Genomic DNA, 23,965 nt, shown 5'->3' with positions numbered 1-23,965 from the left:
GTAGCCCACCAATAAAGTACCATGCACATTTCGCTTTCAGTTCCCGATCGCTCATTGGCTGAGGTGTAGAAACAGGTCGAGAAGAAAGGAGCCGCTCCGCTCGGAAGACTCCACTTGCCAAATGCGATCCGCTTCTCGTGAAGCCTCAAATGGAGCTTCGTGGCCCACTGGCCCTGAACGATCATCGTCAGAATAATAAAACTAAAACTTTTGCAAACAAAACTTTCTTTTTTTACTAGGTAAGGCCCACTGAGCTATTTAGATCTTTTTTACAAGAGCGACCTGGCCACAAATGACATCTCAACGAAGTGGCTTGTCACGTGGAAATGTATAGCGGCAGTCAAATAAGTTTGAACGCGTGATGTTGATTCTAAATGTGGAGGGGAAAAAACTGAAGACCCGGAGAAAAATCCACGCGATTAGGAGAAGAGAGACACGCAAACTCCAAAAATACAGGTGTCAATGTGGGAATCGAACCCACGACCTCCTGCATACCAGGCGAGGTAGTTAACATCTCGCCACCATGCGATATAAAAGTCGCCGCAGTGAAGCCGCTGCGTCTTTTTGCCGATTCTCTAAAGATAACAAACCCAATAAAAGCAAGTCCCCACGGGTGTGGAGTCGACAATCCAATACAGCATTCGTGTAAAGCAGAATTACATTTGTCCACCTTGTACTCTTCAATTAGCCTCACAAGTTCTCCAAAGAAGTTTTCTACTCGGTGGAAAGGAGCGGACACAATCCGTTTTGATCTCGGCATTGATCAACCGCCGTGCAAGATGGTACGGCCGCACGTGCTCACGCGTGATTGCTTTCCCGATCTAAATTATCCCGTGATCAGTTTCCTGATGTAAAAGAATGTGAACACTAATGAAAGCGAGCCGTAGCGTCTTTAAGGTGTGATTACTTTTACCATCAATATTTTAAAGCAATTGTAACTCTGTCTCTCTGCCTCTCTCTCTCTCCGCTAAACCTCGCTGCGACCACAAACACCGTGGCTGCGCATTTATCGGAATACCTGAATAATATATGAAGCAGTTTTTTTTCATCACAGATAAAAGTAGTTGAGGCGTTAGGTAACAAGCCGCCGTGAGATACTATGCCTATGAATGTTTAGTGTGATACATAACTTCAGAGAAGGCAATGAATTGTGCCAGATGTAGTATTTATTGCATATTTGAAATGCTAATAGCATTTCAGGGGTTTTTTTTCCAGGTTTAAACTGAACATACTTTACACTTTATTGCATATAAGCAATTTAATCTGGAAATACTGTGCAATCGTTCACGACATATATTTTATCGTACTTTCTCACTTTATTGCGCCTATGGCGAGACAGCGATGCTTCATGTGAGAGTACGGCATGATAAGCCTCATCGTCGGACGGCAGTCCACCCAACGCGTTCTGCACGAACCTCTCGTCGTGAGTCGAATGCGCCACGAACCGTCATTAGGATTTAGTTTTGAATGCGCTCCTCATGTGGAATTCATTTTTCCAGGAACATCCATTTGCGTTATCGGTATCAGCGTGTCAGCCTTGCGCGTGAGTGCCAGGCCCATCGCTTAAGTGGTAAACCATTCTATTCGTCCCGAACAAAAGTTCCCGTCGCTTGGCAGTCATCAGACAAGCAATACGCACGAATTCATACGTTAATATATCTAGTTGCTGTTATGACTGTGCAGTGACAGCGTTGATTTATCCAGGTCCTCCGGTATTTCCCTCCACATTTAGAAAACATGCGTTTCGATTATTTGGCTGCTATAAATGTCCACATGATAAGACACTTCGTTGAGCTATCATTTGTGGCCAGGTCGCTTCGGAAAAAGAATCAATAGCTCGGTGGGTTTTTACCTGATGAAATACAAATTGTTTCGGTAAATTACATGTATGTATTCGTAGTTACATGCTTACTCATTCACTCGAGCATATAAACATTTGTTTTGCGTCACCACACATATGTTATGATACTCAAACATACGAATTCGTGTTAACTATTCAATTACATGTCGTACATATTGTACAAAACATTTCACAGTTCTGGTACATGTTCGACAAGATCTGAGCACGTATTGTTTGAGTAGGTACGGCGTTCTGCTAAGGATAGGTGAACGTTATCTATTATTAGTGGACACTCTTAATAGAGCGCGGGGAGTGTCTGTAGTCAAAACTGCAGTATCTATTTCATAATTGCTCGAATTGTTACGTCTGAATAACACGTTCTAGAGCACTGCAGCTCATATGGTGTATACTCTACGTTTTGGCTCTGCACTGTAATTGACAATAATTGCAAAACGTTTGACTAAAGGCCAGCCCAATTGTATTAAAACACTCTGCTGATCTGGATCCAATTTATTAGTGTTCACGTCAAATCATTTGTTATAAAACTTGACTGAAATATGTGTAATAACTATGAGAGCCCTGCATACAAACATCTGTGATGTACATTATGATAATTATAATGTTGGCAGTGACTTCACACGCAATGAAAAACTTGCCAACGGTACCAATTCAAATGGTCGGGTGCCAATATTTTAACCTCTTTACCGCACACTGATACTCAAAGATAATTACACCAATTTATTTTGAGAGAAAAAAATGTAACTTAAAAAAAACGTTGATGCAGTTTTACGTCGCGACTTGGAATTATGAGAAGAGTAATTTCAATTCAGCAACCTGCCACTGAATGGCACCTCCGATTCGCACGAATGGCTACGTACGATCCGAACAGAAGATCAACATGCATACGTACAACTGGGTTTCGTTGAAAAGTGAGAAACATAATGGTTACTTTTCGATTTAAAGCTTTCGTGACTGCAGGGATTCATCTTCTTGGTTCTTTCGTTAAAGTCACGTAGAAGGGAAATAATAAAAGAATAAAAATAAAACATCATAAAATAATTCTCACGACGTTTCGGCCACAACGCAAGCAGCCGTCCTCAGGTGAAGAACATGTCTGTCGGGAAGACAGCGTCTGAATGAAACGTCGTGAGAATTATTTTATTATGTTTTATTTTTATTATTTCCCCTCTACGTGACTTTACCGAAACAACCACGAAGATAATGGTTACTGGGCACCACATAAAGAGGCTTCCAGCCTCCCCCCCCCCTGTGTTATTGGTTCTTCATACGTGATTAGGCCACTCAGGAGCTTGCTGCGGCCTCAGGGTTGAGGGAAACAGTGGCGCAATGAGCCTTGCTCTTTATAAAAGAGGGGTGGTGGTTGGCAAGCATCAGGAGCCCAGACACCGGGTACGGAGAGACAATCTGTTGAGCCGCTCGTGCGGTGTTTTGTTAAGAATCCGTAATAAATGTGAAAACAAGGACAATTAAATGCAATGTGTTAAACATTATAATTGCAACACACGATGCAACGATGCCTTGAATAGTTTAACACGTAAGAAATAAAGCGCTTGAATAACTTACACCGTAATACTGCAGTTGTTAAGGTTCCTTAAAACAAAAACACACACACAATCTTCTTGGTTCTTTCGGTAAAGTCACGTAGAAGGGAAATAATAAAATAATTAAAATAAAACATAATAAAATATTTATGTTTTATGTCACGTAGAAGGGAAATAATAAAATAATATTTTTTTTACATATTTAAATAATCATGTTTTATTTATTTTATTTTATTATTTCCATTCTACGTGACTTTACCGAAAAAACCAAGAAGATGAATCCCTGCAGTCACGAAAGCTTTAAATCGAAATTTCTTAAGGTTCCTTAAAAAAAACACACACAATGTTCAACCGTGGTCCATGTCGAAAAGTGTTCGTGCGGCGCTTGCAGGTGGAGCGCTGCATTCACCCTGACGACGTGCGCACGGCGTCTGTGCCCTCAGATATGCCTGGAGATGGAGAGGTACCTGCAGAGTGAGCCGAGCAGCTGCCGCCCGTCCGAGCCGAGCACGGAGGTCCACGAAAGGCAGCCGGAAGCTGAGACGCCGCGTGATCGCCGGTGCGCGTCCAGGGAGCCCGTGGAAGCCGCGCCTGGACCACCCGCTGAAGAGGAGAAAAGGACAGAGGCCCATGACGTCGTCTCGCCAAGCCCGGCAGGATTTGAGAGCGACTCGCCGGGACCGGTGGACGCAATGGACACGGCCGCCGCCGGCGCACTTTGGGATTGTTTGGCCGACGTGTCGGACTGCAGCATGAGTGACGATCTGGAGTTCCCGATGCCGATCACCATCCTTGCTCTGCCGGGCAAGAGCCAGGACACGGAGGTCCCGACGGCGGAGGTGAACGCGTCGACCAGCCTCATCACGCCCCCGTCGTCCCCCAAACTGGAGCGCTGCGGTCTGTCCGCGCCGACCGTCTCGCCGTGCGCCACCGGGAAGCAGCAGGAGTCGCTCGTGCCGGCCGAGAGGGGCGTCAAAGAGGGCTGGGCCCCGCGGAGGCTGCGCAAGTTCGGGGGCGATGGGAGCGGCGATGTGATGCAGGACAGCAAGAAGAGGATTCACCGCTGTCTGTTCAGCGGATGCCGCAAGATTTACACGAAGAGCTCGCACCTCAAGGCGCACCTCCGCACGCACACAGGTGGGCGTCCTGTGCGTGTTGCGTCCTCGCCGTCGGCTTGGTGGCCGCGTTCTCTGTTGCTCGCTGTGCCCATGTCTGGCACCCGAGACGATAGTCGGTGTCATCTGCATAGTTGGATTTCGAGCTGTGGTATTTTTACGACTTCATACCGTGTCAGCCCACACAGTTTATACTCCGTTTTCTTGAAGAGGGAAATTGAGTTTTCAGGTCCATACGGCGTGCAGCCGTTTCAATACGGGCAATTTTTTGTTATATTTTTTTGTGTGTTTCTCCCTTGTGATGGAACTTTGTAGGATAAACGTTGAGATTTATAAGGGCACGGGGTGACCAATAAGGTCTGAATTGGTCTGTAATAAGGTAGGGCACTGATAAGGGGTTGACAGGTATGTAACTTAAAACAAATATAGCAATTTAATATTGTGAAGCTGGAAAGATTTACGAATCTATGCGTCGGCCAGTGGGCTTAATACTTTGCGAACTCCGTAAACCGTTCCCGGCATGCATGATGTGAAATCTCTGCATTTGGACATCGCATTTGCAACAGGCATGCTTGAGGAGGAAGGGCCATCTTGGCCTGAGACACGATGGGGCACTCCGGTAGTTGTTTTGGCAAGAAAAGGAGGAAGCATTACCCAGCGAGTGAAGAGACGCATTATCCTTTGCACTTAACAAAGTAGCGTATTTAATATGCATGCACCCCCTTCATGCATTACCTTAACATTGGCGAAGTTGTATTCAAGAGACACCAAAATCGGACCTCAATATTGCTACTGATCAACACGTTCAGCAGAACACTGTCGGATGGCAGCCTACCCACATGTGTGGGTCGTGACGGTGAGATGTCAACTACCTCGCCTGGAATACAGAAGGTTGTGGGTTCGATCCCGATCCCGACCCTGACGCCTGTATATTTGGAGTTTGCGTGTCTCTCTCCCCGTGGCCTTGTGGATTATTCTCCGGGTCCTCTGTTATTTCCCTCCACATTTATAAGCACGCGTTTAGACTTTAGAGTATTTTGCTGCTATAAAGTTCCGCATGATAAGCCACTTCGTTGAGCAATCGATTTGTGATAGCCAGGTCACTTCTGAAAAATATAGTGGTAAGTTAAAAAGTTTCGTTTCGTTTTAGCGCTATACTTCACCACGCTGGTCAGTGCGAGGTGGTCAAAAGGCAGAGAGCAGAGATGCACGCGTGAGCTGACAAGCACAGGACAACAATGGATTGCTGCCGCACTGCCACCTGCGTGTGTTCTTTGATGCACTTAGTTTAAATGCGAATCTGTGTTCTTCAGCCCGGCGTAGATAAGGCCTGATGGCACCAAAGGCGCGGCGGTGTTAATCGACCCCAGCAGGGGCAGGTTCGCTTCAACGGGAAGGAGTGCATCCCCTCAGATTCCCCAGTGCCCGTTAACACCCCCCGCAACATTCCCTACACGTGATCACTCTGCTGTGCACACCCCCCCCCCCCCCCGTCGCAGGGAACTTAATTTGACAGCTACAAGCAAAACAGCGATTGCAACACACTAACCTTAACCTTGAGTGTGTGAAATGCTGATGTCCACCAGCACATAACTCCCAAATGTCCTTGTTAGACGCGTATTAGCATAAATATATGGCGAGTTATTTGTGCTGCTCGAGCAAACCCGAGCCGGGGGGGGGGCTGGGGGTGGGGGGGGGGGATGCCACCCCCTTGGGACCCCGCTGGTTACACCTGCACGGAATTGGGACCCCGCACTGCTGCCCTGTCACGCACAACACTTGAGCGGACGAATGCCGTGAGGGCCCTGCATATATATATGTCAGATGGGGAACTTCAAATGCATTGCCTCGTTGTTAGTGGTGCATGTGGGAGGGTTTCTGCCTGCCGTCTGGCCCACGTGTGTACGTTGCTGAAACTTTGAGTGGCTGAAGGGGCCCTTCTGCTCCTAGAGGGAGCTCTAGTGGGTGCTTTGGTTAACTCTTACATGGCAGATAAAACCGAGTTAGTACGCTTGCTTACCCAAGAAAGCCTCTCGAAGCCTCGTGACTCGTTTCGAGGAGGGTCCTGGTAAGTTTTTGCAGATTCCCATCGAGTAATTTGCAAGCGATTTTTTTTATTTGGCAAATTCGGCCCATGACGTCGGCACACAAAGGCGGCACACCAGGGCCTACTCCTGCGAATGATGTCGATGGATCTTTACCGTCCACAGCCAGGCAGACAGCAACGTATTTCGTTTTTGGGGGGTTAATGCGCGCGCCGCAGTATTGACCAGGGCGGACGCTGTAATTCGAACCGCGAACCTCTGCAAGAAGCAGGCGAACGAGCTACCGCTAGGGCCACGTGAATCATCTTGGAAGAGTTGGGCGGAGCTGCACTTTACACATTGCCACTGCTGTGAGCTGGGGTTAGAAGCAGAGACATCTCTTGGCAAGTCCGGGAGATCGCCCCGGGCCCCGCGCTTTGGGGGGGGGGTAGTTAGGAAGGCGTAGGGGGGCCGGCACGGTGGGATTTACCCCGTGCCCCCCTATGTAGGGGTAAGAGATTTGAGAAACTTGGCCAAATTGTTTCAAATGCCGCGCCGGGAGATGGACTCCAATCACGTGCTGCTCAACCAGCACACCGCCAGGGGACAGCTCCCAGCAATTATCGGTTAAAAAGGTAAACACGTTATGTGTGCTGTTACACACATCTACATGTGTGGCAAACTTGTGCAGTTTATATCGGAGGTTTTCAAACGGTGACCATTTTAACAACCCTAATACACTTAATCAGGTACTAATTTAAGGCTGAGTTGCAGGCCCAGAACATTTCTGGCTGGGACTCGAGCCAGGCCATACTTTACACACACAAAAGACAAAGATGCCCCTCATAGCCTTAACATACGTTTGGAGCAAGTGCCATTAGCAGGCATCTATGAAGAAGGCCAACACGCCGCAACGAGGGGCTTGGTGACCAGCACCACGCCGGACCGCCTTTGTCTCCCCAGTGCTGATGTCTGCGCACTGCGCCAGGTACTCGTTTGAGGCTGAGTCGACCTAGGGGAGGCCCAGTAAACATCACTGTAAGTGCAGTTAATTGGGAAGCAGTGACATAGTGTAATAGCACGATGATGAACCAGGTGACCTGTGCGCAATTGCCACCACATTTGCTACCATCAGTGGCATCTTGTGTGTGAACCAGTCGTGGGCATCCCCTATGTTGACTCGGCCTTAAATGAGGACTCAGTGCAGTGGTATGAACATCAGCAACGGTGCCCATCTGCAATCCAACACTTTGAAGGCAAGGGTTGGTGGATCACGTTTAAATTGGTGAAAATGCCAAAACCCGATGTGTTGCGAGATGGCACCGACTAGCGAGTTGGTTCACAGACCTTTCACAGGGAGATGTGTGCACTTTGTATGTAAGATCACAACAGCGGCCATTCAAATATAAATAATTGCGTCTTATCATGATAGATGTGGAATATCGGTTGATTCCCGCTCACGGCCAACACCAGTGACGATTATCTGAACCGGTCCTGGGCCTCCCCTCGGTCGACTTAGCCTTAAACGAGCACCTGGTGCAGTGCGTAAAAACATCGCCACTGGGGAGACAAAGGCGGCTGGGCGTGGTGCTGGCCACCCACTCCCTCGTGTGACGTTACGCCTTCATAGGTGATACTCGCTAACAGCACTTGCCCCAACAGTCGGTTAAGGCTTTACTGGGGATCTTTGTCTGGTATGTCCGTGTCTATCTGCCTATAGGCACGTGTGTATTTCCTAATATGTCCGGCCAGCAATGAAGAGTAAAAAAAAAGAGAGAGAGAGAAAGATAGATATTAGAGGGACTGGAGAAGGAAGAGAGAGAGGAGAGATGAGAGAGAGAGAGTGGTGGCAGATGCTCGCGTTGCGGCGGGCACGGCTCTGCCCGCTCTGCCCTCGGTCCGTTGACCAATCACAGAGCTCCTCGCGAATCTTCCTCGCGCCGTCTGGGGGTATCGTCAAGTCTATTTATTAAAATGTTCCATCGTGTTATTACAATTATCATTTTTTGTTTCGTATGTAACAGGAATAACACCCGTGTTTGAAAAACGTACTCAGCCGTGGTGGTGCTAGTGGTGGTGATGGGTTTTTTATATTAAATTAAGCTTCCGAGAAAAAAAAAGAGTAGACCAGAATACCCTCCAGCTTCCTCGAGTGGAATTCTTTCCAACAGCAGCGGTGTGAGCTATGGAATGCAGGGGGGCTGCGCCCTAAACCACCTTAGTTGAACCCACACGCGCCACTGTACAGCGTGGTCTAGATGTGTTGTGACCCCCCCCCCCACACACTAATTTAATTCTACAAAACGTACTTTTTTTTTTCAAGTAAGGATTATTTAAACAGAAATGAATATGAAACGGGAAAAAATGTTCGGGGTCAATTCAAGACCCTTCTGAAGAAATAATTTATAGTCAACGATGCACTCATGAATAATAGCAACTTCACCGATATAATTTTCATCATCACCAGCATCCCACTTTTGTTGGCGACTCGCTGCACAAACGTTGTGCGCGTTATAAATCAACCTTATTAACATCACTGTTATTATCGTCTCTATCCTCATCAGCTTCATCACCATCAACTTCATCTTGAGAGACAGCGTGTGTCCGTGTGCGTCCATTTCGTGGCATCTGACCCTATTCCCGGAGCTATAAGCCAGTAAACATGGAAAGTTGGGCCAACATTGGTCCAACAGTTCCAATCACACGTCAACTTTGGCTCAACGTTGCATATTTAATGCGGAGATGCAATAGGCTCGTGATTAAAAGTCACCAACAATGGCAGGGTCAAAAACCCCGACGCGTTTTACAGATGGGCTCCCGTGCCTGTTCAGTGTTTCCTCAAAGGCTGTGCCCTTCAACGTTGATTGATGCGATGCTTCAATTACCTGATTCTGCCCTAACTCCACCCTGAGCCCGTCCACTTTGAGTCTTTTCATGATTGCAGAATGAGGGGCAGCGGAGAGCGATTTCCTACAATTGGGGAACTTGGCCTGACCGGAATGGCGTGATTAAGATGCAGTTCGAGTAATGTATTGATCTGTTTGTTATTTAATGTTCGACGCTCGCTACATGATTTCCCGTGATCCCCCCCCTCACTCGACCTGACACAGCTGTCACTGAAGGTGACACTGTGGAGATGAAGCAATGAGATCTGCTCCTGTACAAGGGCGAGATGGATTGTGACATCGCAAGGCTGTGAGAGATGGTAGCAATAATGGGGGGGGGGGGGTCCTTCATCCAGCAGTGGAAAGGGCATGACTGATGATGATAGATGACTGACCACAGTTCTCTTTTTCGAGTACACGTGTGTTTTTTTTTATTAAACTCTTTCAATTGCTTATATTTGAGTATGATGCACTATGGTTTAACTAATACATCACAATTGGGTTAACAAAATGACGTGAATCATAATAATGTATTTAATCTGGATAAATACGATTAGCTATACAGCTCTTTTTCACAGATGTCCAGTAGGGGTGGGTCAGAAAGTCACTTTAAGCAAATAAAATGGCTTAAAACATTTGCGCTCTGATCGAAAAGTCGAATAACATTTTACAGCATTCTGTAAATCCTCTTATCTGCTTTGATATGGCGTTCCTTGGCATGGATCCTATTACATGCGTCTTCCCACAGTTTCCAAATAAACCGACGGTAAGGCGTGGGAAAACGCAGATAATACGATTAATTTACCACCACTTCGGGTACTCCACCTAACCCGTGCAGGAGGCTAAAATTATAGGAGCAATGAGTTTCTTCCAGCAGACCAATTTCGCATAATTTCGTGTCAGATCAACTACAGCACTCATCATCCCTCCATCATCAACATCATCATCATCAATCCTTCATCATCACCAACACCATCATCTTCAACCCCACGTAACACACGGGTATTCCCCTGTATTTTCAATGAGTGCCTTGCTGCAGATAAAAAAAAATGTTCGTGATATTTCTAGGGAAATTATTGTCATGTCCTTTTATCCATATGATGGAGAATGCAGCCTGGGGCTCTAATAAAACAGTGCATGGATATGAAATTAGGTGCGCATATCATAGGATGTGTAGCTTCCAGGGAAATCGGATGAGGAGTTGTAATATACTGTACCTTGATTTTATGTATGTTTATTTATGTATGGTTGCACATTCGTTTGAGTGATGAGGGATCTATTTAATCTTAGGACAATCCTCAGTCGTGTGGGCTAGCGTGCGCAATAATGCTCAGTACAGTGGCTGGATTCTCCCGAGCTCAGAGAGGAAGTGAAATGGTCAGCATTGTAAAATATTCTGTTTCAGAGTTAATGTGTTGTGTGGCACAGCGGATGAAATATTAGATAATACACTTATTACTTGCTGACTCAATACCGCGCGGGGAAAAAGCCCGCGTCTCGGCCCATTGTAAAATGATCTGTAAAGACTGCGTAGCGAGTGCAACTGTTGTGAGCAAAATTGCTTCTGCCATTCTTTTGATTGTCAGCTGATTTACGGGGGGGGCCCCCGTCCAAAATACTGTTGAATTTCAATTTCGCCATTTATTATTTACACGCTAATTTATGGGACGCTGCCATCGAGTAATGGGGAGCGCAACCGGACTTGTAATCCAGAGGTCGCCGGTTCAATTCGATTTCCCGGCACGACAGCTTAAACGGTGGTGCAAGTATTTTTGTTTTAATCTGCCCACCTCTGTGCAACCAGCAGTATAGGGTGGACCAGATGTCTTGTGACCCTCCCCCCACCCTCCAATTAACTGACCCATGAAAATATTTACTTTGCTTATTCATTTCTGTTTTCACAGCCATTAGAATGCACGCATTTTCAGTTTTAGATTATTAACTGAGGGTGACAATACATCTGGACCACCCTGTATATACTGTAAATGCACAAACTGTGGCTAGTTCATCGGCGGATCGCATATGGTGGGGTAAAGTGTAGGTAACTCCCACCTCTTCCAAGATCATATGGCCAGCATGGATATACTCTCTCGAGGGGATCTCTAAAGCTTCCTCTAGTGGGGCTTTCTGCCAGCAGTGGCGTGAGTAAGACATTGCAGGGCTGCGCCTTGAACTTGTATCATCAATGATGGCACGACTACTGCTACTGTACAGTTTTACATACAATTAAGCACGTGACACATATCTCCAGCAGGGCCCTTCTGAAAGTCTTGAGGGCGAATATTGACTCGGTACCACAGTCATGTATGCCTCATTAAAGTGACACTTCGTTTTATCAAGGATATTCAAGAGCATCACTTCAGAGCACAGTACTTACATATGTAACACAGTGATTTTCGATTTAAAGCTTTTGTGTCTGCAGGGATTCATTTTCTTGGTTCTTTCGCTAAAGTCACGGAGAAGGGCAATAATACAATGATAAAAATAAAACATAATAAAATTAAATTTTCACGACGTTTCGGCCACAACGCAAGCAGCCGACCTCAGGTGAAGAAACCTCTTTAATTCCTAAATTCCTCTGTTGATATGTAAACTCCTTTGTCAAGGCTCTCTCCTCCTCCCACCCAGCTTAAAATACGCTGCCAAGCTTAGCAATGTTCATTAAGACGCTGTCTTTCCGACAGCTCTGTTTCTTCACCTGAGGACGGCTGCTTGCGTTGTGGCCGAAACATCGTGAGAATTTCATTTTATTATGTTTTATTATTATTTTATTATTTCCCTTCTACGTGACTTTACCGAAAGAACCAAAAATATAACACAGTGATGTTTATCTGCTGTGAAGAAGGCACAAAATGTTACCTATTATATATATTTTTTTTCTTTCAAAGCCACAGCGTTATTGACGAATGTGAGGTTTCTATTACATTTTCTTTACGTAACATTTTAAAGGGAACAAGTGTTGCAAATCTCGCATTGTTAAATTATATATTGTGTCTGATTTTTCCGAGAATCGTAGGGGCATTGTGTGCTCAAGTCATTTGTCAAGGCTCTCAAAAGAAGAGGACGTCATGAATTTTCCAAAGAATAACCTGTGATATACATTGCCGGTTTTATATACCAAGCAATCACTTACTCCGCAATGCATTTCTCTTTTTACATCATTGCTTCTGCTGACCATGCCATAAAAGTAGTATCCACCTCAAGCAATGTAGGGGGTTGCTCCTGCCAAGCTTAAACTTCATGTTGCAAGAGATCCCGGGCAAGGCCCCCTTAGGATTCTATTACTGTGATAGCACAACTTATTAGAGTAAGGTCAGCAAGCTGAGACGCACTGGTCACATGCCTGATGTGTTGCAATACACACAGAGCCAATGGCATATCAATTTCACAGTACAATAGTCAAATTGCACATACAAAAAAGACACTTTTCGACTCGAGATACAGCAGTTGGAATATCTCTTTATTTGAACACATTTCTATTAAAATTTCAAGGGATTCGAAAAATATTGTAAATAAGTAATGCAGTAACATGACTTGCTAAGTAATGGCATTACATGCTTTTGAAATGTATTTTTTTAAAATAATAATGTTGAACAATTGTAACCCAGTAAACATGCAACGTTGGGCCAGCGTTCGAATGTGTTTAGAATCGTTTTACCACGGTTCCTCACGTTCCGTGTTCAGTGTTAATATGTTGCATAATGTGGTACATGTTTGATCTCAAATAATATTTTTCAATCTTATCCATGCCGCCATAGCAAACTGCCTGACCTAATTTTAAATGGGTTTAAGGAATGTATATTATATCTAACTAAATTTCTAATTAATAATATCAGTAATTAAAAATAATAATAAATGCTTCCAAAAAACATGTTGGATAAAACAAATAACAGTCAGGAACATGTAATCAAAATTTAATTATTATAATATTCGAAATACACCAGTAATTATTTAATAACTAATATCAATCTACATTCCTCAAATATCACATGCGGGTGATGTTGGCTCCTCGGCTGTTACCTCTCTCCGATTTGCCCGTCCGGCGATCGCAGTCCGTGTGAGGCATTGCTCCGTCTCGTCCCATTGCCTAAGAGAATTCGCCACAACAGAAAATATAATCATGTTGCAGCGCACGTTGACAAGATAGACTTACGGGCATTTCGGAAGCATGCGCTCTTAACTGCAGCACGGGACATTCACCCACTCTGCAAGAGCTGCACGCTCACCTGTTTTGACTTTTCAACTTAATTATATGCCTTGTTCACACACACACACACCTCATAAGCTTCAGTGCAGAGTGCCACCACTAGAGCCAAAGCTAATACCGTCGTAGTTTCTAGCAGAAGCGCTTCTCTTGTTTGCCAGTTTGTTTTGGTTATGTACAGGCATAAATAGCTCTTTAACACGCATCAAGAATATGTGTGAAGCATGGCATTTGTGAATCGCATAACAGGAAATGTAATAATAGCCCTTGCCTGAAATGTATGCCACGCATATAATGTTTACTTTCATCAGGGGCACATACTTAATCAGTTGGGCTCAGAAACATTTAAGCGTTGGAATATTACCCATTAACATCGGCAAATATACTCTTTGGTTCTTTTGGTAAAGTCCCGTAGGTAGAAGAAGAATAAAATAAAATAAAACAAAAAATAATATATCACGACCTTTCGATCGCAACACAAGCGGTCGTCCTCAGGGGAAAAAAATAATCCAGCAGTGGAACTGCTGAACCAGCTGGATTATTTCTTTCCGCCTGAGGACGACCGCTTGTGTTGCGATCGAAACGTCGTGATATATTATTTTTTGTTTTGTTTTATTTTATTATTTTTCTACCCACGTGACTTTACTGAAAGAACCAAAGCGTATGGATTGCTGCAGTCACGAAAGCTTAAAATCAATATTTTTGTTGGCAAACGACAATTTGTTCAACCGTGTCAATGTTACTCTTAACAAATCTAAAGTACACGAACAAATTAATACACTATATTTAACTTTCGTAGATTTCTGAGTAAATTCCCAAATCCCTTCCCTTTGTTGTTAAATTTCGATTTAAAGCTTTCGTGACTGCAGGGATTCAACTTCTTGGTTCTTTCGGTAAAGTCACGTAGAATGGAAATAATAAAATAATAAAAATAAAACATAACAAAATAATTCTCACGACGTTTCGGCCACAACGCAAGCAGCCGTCCTCAGGTGAAGAACAGATCTGTCGAGAAGACAGAGTCTGAATGGTTTCTCTTTATGTATATTTTAGTTTTTCCCGACGTTGCCCTGGCCACCTGACCAAAGCCGAGCCTCATCCACGCGCTCGACCATGTTGCCGTTACCTCCGGCCCCGCTAGCTCGTCCCCCGTGTCCCTGGCCGTGGGTTTTGTCAGCGCTGGACCCACGGGCTCATTGCTAAAGGCCCTTTGGAAACGTACTCTTTGGGGGGGGGGGGGGTTTCCGGTAAAGTCACGTAGGTAAAAAATTAAATAAATGAAAACTCAATTAAATCACGACGTTTCGGGTTGTGCTTTCGCTACGTTGTCCCCACCTGAAGAAGGACGCTTGTGTTGCGCCCGAAACGTCGTGATTTCATTTAGTTGTTTTCATTAATTTTTTTACCTACGTGACTTTACCGAAAGAAAAAAAAGTATAAATTCTTGCAGTCGCGAAAGCTTCAAATCTAGAACCTTTGGAAACGGTTGTCGCTGGCGCCGGGTCACGTGTGTGGTGTCTGGTTAATGGTCAGCATTCAGACACTCCCCTGTCGACATTGGCGGTGTTATGGCACCGAGTCTGGATGCTCTTGGTGGTTGACCTGAGACTGTTGTCTTGCCACTGCTGCCTTGGTGATCTGGCCACTGGGACTTGCCTCTTACCCAGGCTTCATGTTCACCTTGGACCAGGCAATGTCATTTCCCACTTGTTCAACTTTGTGTATCCCTATCGTTGTGTCTCGTGTCTTGAGATGTGTTGGCTTTTAGGTGCTATACATGTGTAAATTACGATTATCGCTATCAGTGTTGCTTTGTTCTCATAACAAACATAAACACAGCTACGCATATGTTAGCCTACATCAGGGGTCGGCAAACCAAAATAACAAGAAGAGAAATCTTGATTTGGCGCTTTCGTGACTGCAGGAATTACTCTTTGGTTCTTTCGGTAAAGTCACGTAGAAAGAGAAAAGAAAAAAATAAATACTAGCATACGACGTTTCGATTGCAACACAAGCAATCATCATCAGGTACAAATTAAAGAGAAAACAGAACCTAGTAAACTTAGACTGTGTTGTGTTGCATTATATTTCTAAGTTTACTAGGTTTTGTTTTCTCTTTCATTTGTACCTGATGACGATTGCTTGTGTTGCAATCGAAACGTCGTATGCTAGTATTTAATTTATCCTTTTCTCTTTCTACGTGACTTTACCGAAAGAACCAAAGAGTAAGAAGAGCAATTTTTATTTTGAATTCGGAATCAAATAATCGACATCTTATCCATAGTGCCATGGACATATAGGAGGTAAGGGATATCCAGCTTTAATTTAACTCGTAAATTAACCTGTGAGATGGATTTTAAATACTTCATTCATCGGTGAGCAGATGACGACAGAGCACAACTAACTTGGTCCATGATAATAACCGTTTCACATGACAAAATTGAATCCGAGAAAATACAGGTTGGGTCTGATCGCCCCGTGTTTGGGTCCCGTCAGAGCCCAACATTTAGTTGTCATCCTCGGGAGAGTCTGGTCCTTGCCATGTGAAACAGGTGTTCAAGCTTGATTTAAAAGTGAAAATAGAGTCACGGTCGGTAGAGCATTTCTCCACCAGTGCTGGTTGCATAACAACAGAATGCACGATCACTCAGTGGTCGCCTCTTTGGGACTGCTATTAAAAAATATATTTGACCAGATAAGGCCCACTGAGCAATGTAGCTCTTTTTCAGAAGCGACCGGGTCACAAATGATAGCTCAACGAAGTGGCTTATCATGTGGAAAATTATAGCAGCCAAATACTCTAAACGTGTGTTTCTAAATGTGGAGGGGAAAACTGGAGGACCAGTGAAATCCACGCAACCACGGAGAGACACGCAAACTCCACATATACAACAGGCGTCAGTGTCGGGATCGAACCCACGACCTCCTACATAACAGGCGAGGCAGTTAACATCTCGCCACCGTGGTGCTAGAGAGAGGCCCTGGAGTCCAGGGAACATAAATTGAGATGAGGGGTGGAGTAGCAGCAGGTCACTGAGGTAGCCGGGCACGAGACCGTTAAAAGCCCTATAGGTTTCTCCCTTCTCCCTCGCCATATAAATCTTCACGCCTCCACGCGTGGTCTCTATTTGGCTGGGGCAAGGAGTCTAACTTCCCCACCGCCCCCACGTGGCACGGCCCCATCTCGCCCTATTCGAGTCTTCGCGGAGTTTCTGTTCCTCTCCAAGGTCAGTCGGCGTTTTGTACCGGGCTTGCGTTTTTTCGCAATAAAAAAAATATATTTTTTTGAAATCCGTATAGGTTAGTAACTTAATTTTAAAGTTGTATGTATGTTTAACTTTTTTCTCCCCGTACGTAGTCAATCGTGCTAATCGGAGGTGCGGGGGAAGGACGACAACCTAAACACAAAAATCAGTTCTAAAGAAATTAGTTTTTCACATTTAAATTTTATAGTGCCTAGCTCCAGTGGCTTCCGAATATCGGAAGGAAGAGCGTTCCAGACGGCCGCAGATGCGCAACTGAAAGCGCGCGTTGTGGTGACCGCCGTCTTTGTTAGCTGGTTAGCCAAAAAGCCGCCGCTGCTGCGAGGGATGAATATTCCCAACTACGGGAGTGGGTTTAATTGCAGCGCTGTGAATAAGTAGGCAAACGTTATCACGTTTGCGAAGGTGATGCGGAGAGCCAATCAGCATAACCTCAGTTTTGTTGGGCTGCATTACGATGAAGGTACTACGAAACACATACGAGAGGACTGTATTTTGACCACATTGGAGTTGTAACCGCATAGCCACTGGCATTGTGGATACAGCATGCTACTGAAATTTCTCATAACAGTATTGCAGTTGCTGTAGTATGGCATAATTTTTTTTGCGATGTTTGATTCTTTATATATGTTCAGAAATCGATGACATTTCATGAAAATTTCATCAATCCTCAATTGTCGACAGTAAATAAATAATGAAATGGATGAATGTCCTCAATTATCGACGACAAATGAAAGAATTTTCCAAAAAAATGTAAATGCTTGTTAAACATTGTCTAAAATAACTAATACTTTACATGTTTGTGTCCTCGATTATCAAACATGTAATTATTTTAATATTTTCAATGTTTGAAAATTATTTCATTACTTGCCTTAAAGCTTTCGTGACTGCAGGAATTCCTATTCTTGGGTCTTCTGGTAAAGTCAAGTAGATAGGTTGAAAGAAAATAACAAAAAATTATAAAAAAAAACTATGACGTTTTTGATCGCAACACAAGCGGTAGTCTTCAGGAAAAGGGGGGTTAGCTTCCAAGGCAATTCGGTATCAAATAATCGAAATTATATTCATACAATCCCGTTTAATAATTATATTGTCCATATTTTTACATACGTTATTTATAAAGAATCAAACAGAGCAACACATATCATGCCGCACTACAACCCAGTCTTGTATCTGTTATTGTTTTTGGCCACCTACCGCTGCAGACTACACCATCAAAATCTTGACTTAGATCGGAGGAATCCGATAAGCTATGAAGCTCTTTTTCACAGACGTCCAAGTCGTATTTGCAAATGGTTGCTGCATCACTGGGCAAGCCTACGGAGGAAACACATCAACCCCACAGCGTCAGTTTTAACCTCATTTATAATCTTTAAATTGCGCACGTTTAATCGGCTATTTGGGTCTCTATTATAGCTGTCCATTTAAATCACTGCTAAATAGACCATCCAGTTTATTACGATTTATTGGCTAGGCACGCACACTCACGCACACACACTCCTGCATTTATGAGATATCACGACGCCTCTTTGGTTTCCCTATTCTGTGTTGCAACGTGCTCAAATACTCTACGGAGCTGTATCGCATGGAGGAAATGCAATACAGCACCGTACATTATTGTATTGACTACACATTTTACCCGAACAATATGCAACGTGGCTGCAGGAGTGTGCAGTATTTGATTTAAATTAAAATCGTATTTTAGCTGATGAAAAGAGTGCCTTGCACATTATCCGGACTTGTACAGTACTGCACTAATGCTCATGCATGAGTATAGTGCAATATACTTTACTGTACTGGATACTGTAATTAATATTTTCTACCAAAAAAATTAGAGCGGTGTCAAAGGTGGCTTTGCCTTAAATCCATGTGGCAGTGAGCAAAAATCTCAGATTCAAGCTTTTAAATAATACATTTACATAATTATTTATCCTTGAGAGTAAGGTACTTGATATGGTTGGTACGTGCACTAAATTTGATGGCCCTGAGTCAGATTGCCAAAAAAAAACAAATGCACAAATACAAATGTCTGAAACTTAAACTTTATCGAGTGAATTCACTGCTGCCAGTACAGAGGAGAAGAAGCGGAGATTTGTTTGCAACAGCAACATCCGTAGAAGAGCGGTGTGTGCTCGAGAACGGTTAAAGGTCGTTTTGACTAAGGGAGTCTGGTCGGAAGAGTGGAATGAGTGTATTTGCTGGGTGAATCTTGGCCAGGATATGCTTCCAGTGATTGAAAGGCTCTGCTGCGTAACTGGCATTGGTAAGCAGATTGATAACCTGGTTTCAACAAAGCAAAAGGCGAAGTTGCATTATTTATGGCCCTGCATTTAGACTGCTTGGAATCACACCGGCAGACGGAGAGAGAACACGCGGATCAAAGAGCAAATGCGAAAGTTAGATACATCATATTGACCGTTTAGAAGAGCGTGCTTGGGCAAGACGTGTCGCTTATAGGGGATGATGGCTCGCGGTCCATACGACCGGCACGAGTGGCAGCCAAAGGCAGGAGCTCGCTTGAGAGGACTTCCACTGCGGAGATGAAGCAGTTGGTTCAGCTCATCAGAATGAGAATATTGAATTGTGCTGATGGAATCCGATGAGTGATGAAGCTCTTTTTTCCATGTGCAGTTAGCGAGGTGGATTGTCTACCATTGCGTCTGCTTATTTCGTACGGTTTAAAAGGAGCGGATTAAAGATGTAATCTTAGATTTGTTATCCACTCAATTGTGTGTTCAGAAGCAGAGTGGGTCTCGTCCGTTCCTCCTTTAAAGGGGTGAAGACAGCAGCATCGCGGAGTGTTTACGACGCGGCCGATGGCTTGTGATTGGTGGCCACGATCTCGCAGACGGCAGAATCTTCGATGCGCCATTCGTGCATCAGTTGGCCGCATCGGTATTGCCCGGTCCTGATTCGGTTGATGGTCGATCACTGGCGGCGTGGAAAGTTAAAACCGGGAGGTTCGATGGTCGGGTCTGGTGTGAGATGTTTATTTTCGACGTCGGCCGCAGTCAAGACCTGCCTCCATCTCTCGCCTTCATTTGTATTCACATTGCGCGACTGTGGGCGATGATGACCGTGGCCGTTGTTAAGCAGTGGATAGAACATGGCTCATAATGATGTAGCAGGGCTGACATTGATCATCAGTCAGTGGGTAACTAAGATGTATGTTGAAAGTAAATAACACAGTTTGTAGTGGTTTTGTAGTCCAAAGTTAAATCCTCCGTAGGTCGCACTGCGATGACCCAAAAAGCAGCTCTCAAATTATGAAGAATGTTGTTATTTTATGCCAAAGCCTAGAATTCATCATGCTGGAATTGGCGATGGTGACGATAACTATAATCACAATGACAGTGCATAATGATGACAGTAACAATTATGACTATGCATGATAATATACCAATACTGTAACAATGGTAATGAGAGCAGAGGATAATTGTGGCGGTGATAATTACTGTATCATCATGACGAACAGCATCCAGCACTGCGCTGTATTTGTATTACTTACGGTGGTTTTTACTGCATGCTATTCGCTCACGTAAAAAAAGAATTAGGATTCATACAGAGTATGATATGATTTTCAAATGCATGTGTGGCGTATATCATGACCTACGAGAGCTGTATTTTATTAGAATGTGGCTTCAAATTGATGTTTTTAAAGGGGTGTCATTGTTGGGCATGAGCCTTTGTAACTGACCAATCAAAGGCTGCGCTCCAGCCACCACCGTTGTATTGGGCACATAATGATGCCAATGATATGGCCAAAAAGAATAGGCCACGGCTCGCGATGAGGATGATGATGGTGATATGGCCAGCAATGGATAGCCCACGGCTTGTGATGATGATATGGCCAGCAATGAATAACCCACGGCTTGTGATGACGATATGGCCAGCAATGGATAACCCACGGCTTGTGATGATGATATGACCAGCAATGGATAACCCATGACTTGTGATGATGATATAGCCAGCAATGGATAACCCACGGCTTGTGATGATGATATAGCCAGCAATGGATAACCCACGCCTTGTGATGATATGACCAGCAATGGATAACCCATGGCTTGTGATGATGGTCAAATGGCCAGCAATGGATAACCCACGGCTTGTGATGATGATATGGCCAGCAATGGATAACCCACGGCTTGTGATGATGGTCATATGGCCAGCAATGGATAACCCACGGCTTGTGATGATGATATGGCCAGCAATGGCTTGTGATGATGGTCATATGGCCAGCAATGGATAACCCACGGCTTGTGATGATGATATGGCCAGCAATGGATAACCCACGGCTTGTGATGATGGTCATATGGCCAGCAATGGATAACCCACGGCTTGTGATGATGATATGGCCAGCAATGGCTTGTGATGATGGTCAAATGGCCAGCAATGGATAACCCACGGCTTGTGATGATGATATGGCCAGCAATGGATAACCCACGGCTTGTGATGATGGTCATATGGCCAGCAATGGATAACCCACGGCTTGTGATGATGATATGGCCAGCAATGGATAATAATCCACGGCTTTTGTCTATAGCCCTGGCGAGGTCCTCCACGGCGCTCGCCGGCAGATCGGCGAGAGATGCTCCCGTGGCCTGCGCGTCTCACCGCGGGTCGCACACGTGTCAGAGTCACTCGAGCAGCGGCTCCACTCCCGCGCGTTGACTCCTTGACCTGCCGACTCCCGTGCGAAGGCAATTTAAGCGCATCCAGGTTGACCGATGTTTCTCCTGCGCCGGCGGCAGCGGTGTTTAACGCGTCGAGCGGCCGCCTTGTGTTCACCCCCCCCCTCCCCGCCACCTCCACTCAAGTCTGTCGGTCTGTGCGGCACAGTTGAAATGGTGGGCATCAATCGGCAGATTTGGAGATATCGTGGATGGAAGAGACTTTTTCGAGACAAGAATTGGCAGCAATTACAGGAGTGAGGATTGTGCAGACGGACGTCCAGTGGTGCAATTCGCAGATTACAAGAACAATGCACCAGCGACATCCATTTTGTTAATAACTGTGAGCAGAGAAATGCAATTCATAAGATAAAGTGGGAATTTGTATGTTCAGCTGCATTCTCTAAAGGGTAATTTAAATAAATCACAACGCTGCACTTAATGGAATAAATAATGAGTGCTGCAACACTGAAAGGAAACATGGGTTTGGAAATAAACTTATTATATGAACTGTCAGGTAGGCTTGTACTAAATTACTTTGACTTCCATAGATGTGCATATGGAAATTCAGCCATGTAGCAGTCAACATGTAACACCATTTAGAAAGTGTTCGGGTTCATCTGTATAACAGTATGTAAATGTACTTCTCGTATCAGTATATTATTTTCCAACAGTTTTTGTGTAACTTTACCTCACCGCACGATATGCCTCTTGTAATAGCAGGGAGCCATCGATTACAATTATGCAAAGGTGTTTTTAATTTCCCTCGGGCAGATTGGACACCGGCCATTCCATGTACAGTACACAATACAGCGTTTGTAGCAGCATTTACTTAAGATTGCCCACCAACGTATGCCATCTGCCGATGAGTAAGAAATAGGTGCGTATACATTTCCCAAACTGAGCCAGTCTGGCCCGTACTCCTTACCAGGGGCGGTTTCTTCATTCGGGCGATTGGGCGACGCACCACCAATGTCATTCAACCACAGAGTCACGCTAGCCGTCACTGTGCCTCTGGATATAGTCCAATCAGCGTCATGCTACGTTCTGTGGAGTACCGCCTCTTTTTGGGCGATTTCCCTCCAGCTGAGAATCGCCCCGAGTGGTCCCATAGACTTACATTCAAATATGTTTTTTTTCGAACGGGGGCGCTGCAATGCATTCTCTATGGCTTCCGGGAGGGCTCGCCCTAACGTGCTTACGTCATCATACGTGCTTACGTCATCATACGTAAGCACGTTTCATCCAACAAAATAATTTGTCGCCACCTAGTGGAATCTTTAATAAAAGAAACTGGAGTGGTTTGTTTTAATAGTGAGTATAGAAACAAACAAGATGTATTGTAAGAGTCACTTTATTTTTCATTAATATTAAAGAAGTGAAGTTGCCTTTACATGCTTAAGCTGTTAATTTATCCATTGCATGGGTGGACCTTATCCTTATCAATCATCCAGACATTTGCCCCCCCTGAGAGATTTTGCAGGAGCCGCCACTGCTCCTTACCCACTTGTTACCCATCGTCCTCCCGTGATGGTTTGTATCGTTACTTGGCACTGAACAGCCCCGTTCAGTTTACGTTGAGCGGTGTTGTCTGTGGCATCTGGCAACCCAGAAGCATTTCGTCCAATATGCTTGAACTTGTGCTGATAAGTTGAAACTGGTCCAGAGTTGCACCGCTGCGACAAAATGTTGCTGTCAAATTTTGGTGCGGGAAGTTGAGAAGGCTGTGAGGGACTCTTTTGTTTTTACAGGTACCAACGTATTTTCCTCTTATCGTTGTCACCCGCAATCCTCCACGACCACGCATACCGAAGTTGTTTTGGGGGAGGGTGTTTCTTTCTCTGAATGGGTCCCATAGTTTTCATGTAGGCCCTTATCTGGCAACTAGGCATCATCCGTTGATGAAGGTTGACCGAAGATGAGACTCGGGAGAGCCCAGACCTTTGTCTACTTTAATAAATACGGCCTGTAAAGCATTGGTCAAGATGATCCACAGGCTGATGGATTTCAAGAAAAATAAAGCCATTAATTTGTCTGAGGGATAGATGGTCTTATGCCAATCTGCAGACTCAAGTCCCAGTCTTTTGTCGTTTACAAATTGATGTTCAGTGCGCCAAAAACGTTGCTTTGCAAACCAGTTTTATGCTCGGTCATAGTAAACGGCTCGCTTAAATATACCCTACACGTGTGCATACTTAAAATGGATAAGTAGTTGAAGTTGTCTTTTGCATGCACTGGTCAACGGGGAATTCGGTGTGCGTCAATGGTACATTACAGAAAAGCAACATCTTTCCGAAGTAAAGGATTTCTGCCCAAAATTCCAATTTTCAAATGGAACTTCTGCGGAGTTTTAAGTGTGTCTGCCACATTAAACAGTCGATGCACGTGGACAGGAATGTTTA

General features: G+C 44.6%; 2 protein-coding genes across 2 annotated transcripts in view; one reads left to right on the top strand and one right to left on the bottom strand.

Annotated features, from left to right (window-relative positions):
- Window positions 1-23,965, bottom strand: part of LOC144943863 (ATP-dependent 6-phosphofructokinase, platelet type-like) — a 339,772-nt gene that overhangs the window by 138,459 nt on the left and 177,348 nt on the right. The window lies entirely within an intron of this gene.
- LOC144937970 (Krueppel-like factor 6) overlaps window positions 1-23,965 on the top strand; it is a 66,521-nt gene that overhangs the window by 19,609 nt on the left and 22,947 nt on the right. The window contains exon 3 of the mRNA XM_078865630.1: window positions 3,846-4,539. Within this exon, the coding sequence (XP_078721756.1) occupies window positions 3,846-4,539 (694 nt within the window). The remainder of the gene's footprint in view (window positions 1-3,845; window positions 4,540-23,965) is intronic.

The sequence above is a fragment of the Lampetra fluviatilis genome, chromosome 2 (assembly GCF_964198595.1).
Source record: "Lampetra fluviatilis chromosome 2, kcLamFluv1.1, whole genome shotgun sequence".
In the NCBI taxonomy this organism is placed as follows: domain Eukaryota; kingdom Metazoa; phylum Chordata; class Hyperoartia; order Petromyzontiformes; family Petromyzontidae; genus Lampetra; species Lampetra fluviatilis.
This window is presented reverse-complemented; position numbering and strand designations above follow the sequence as displayed.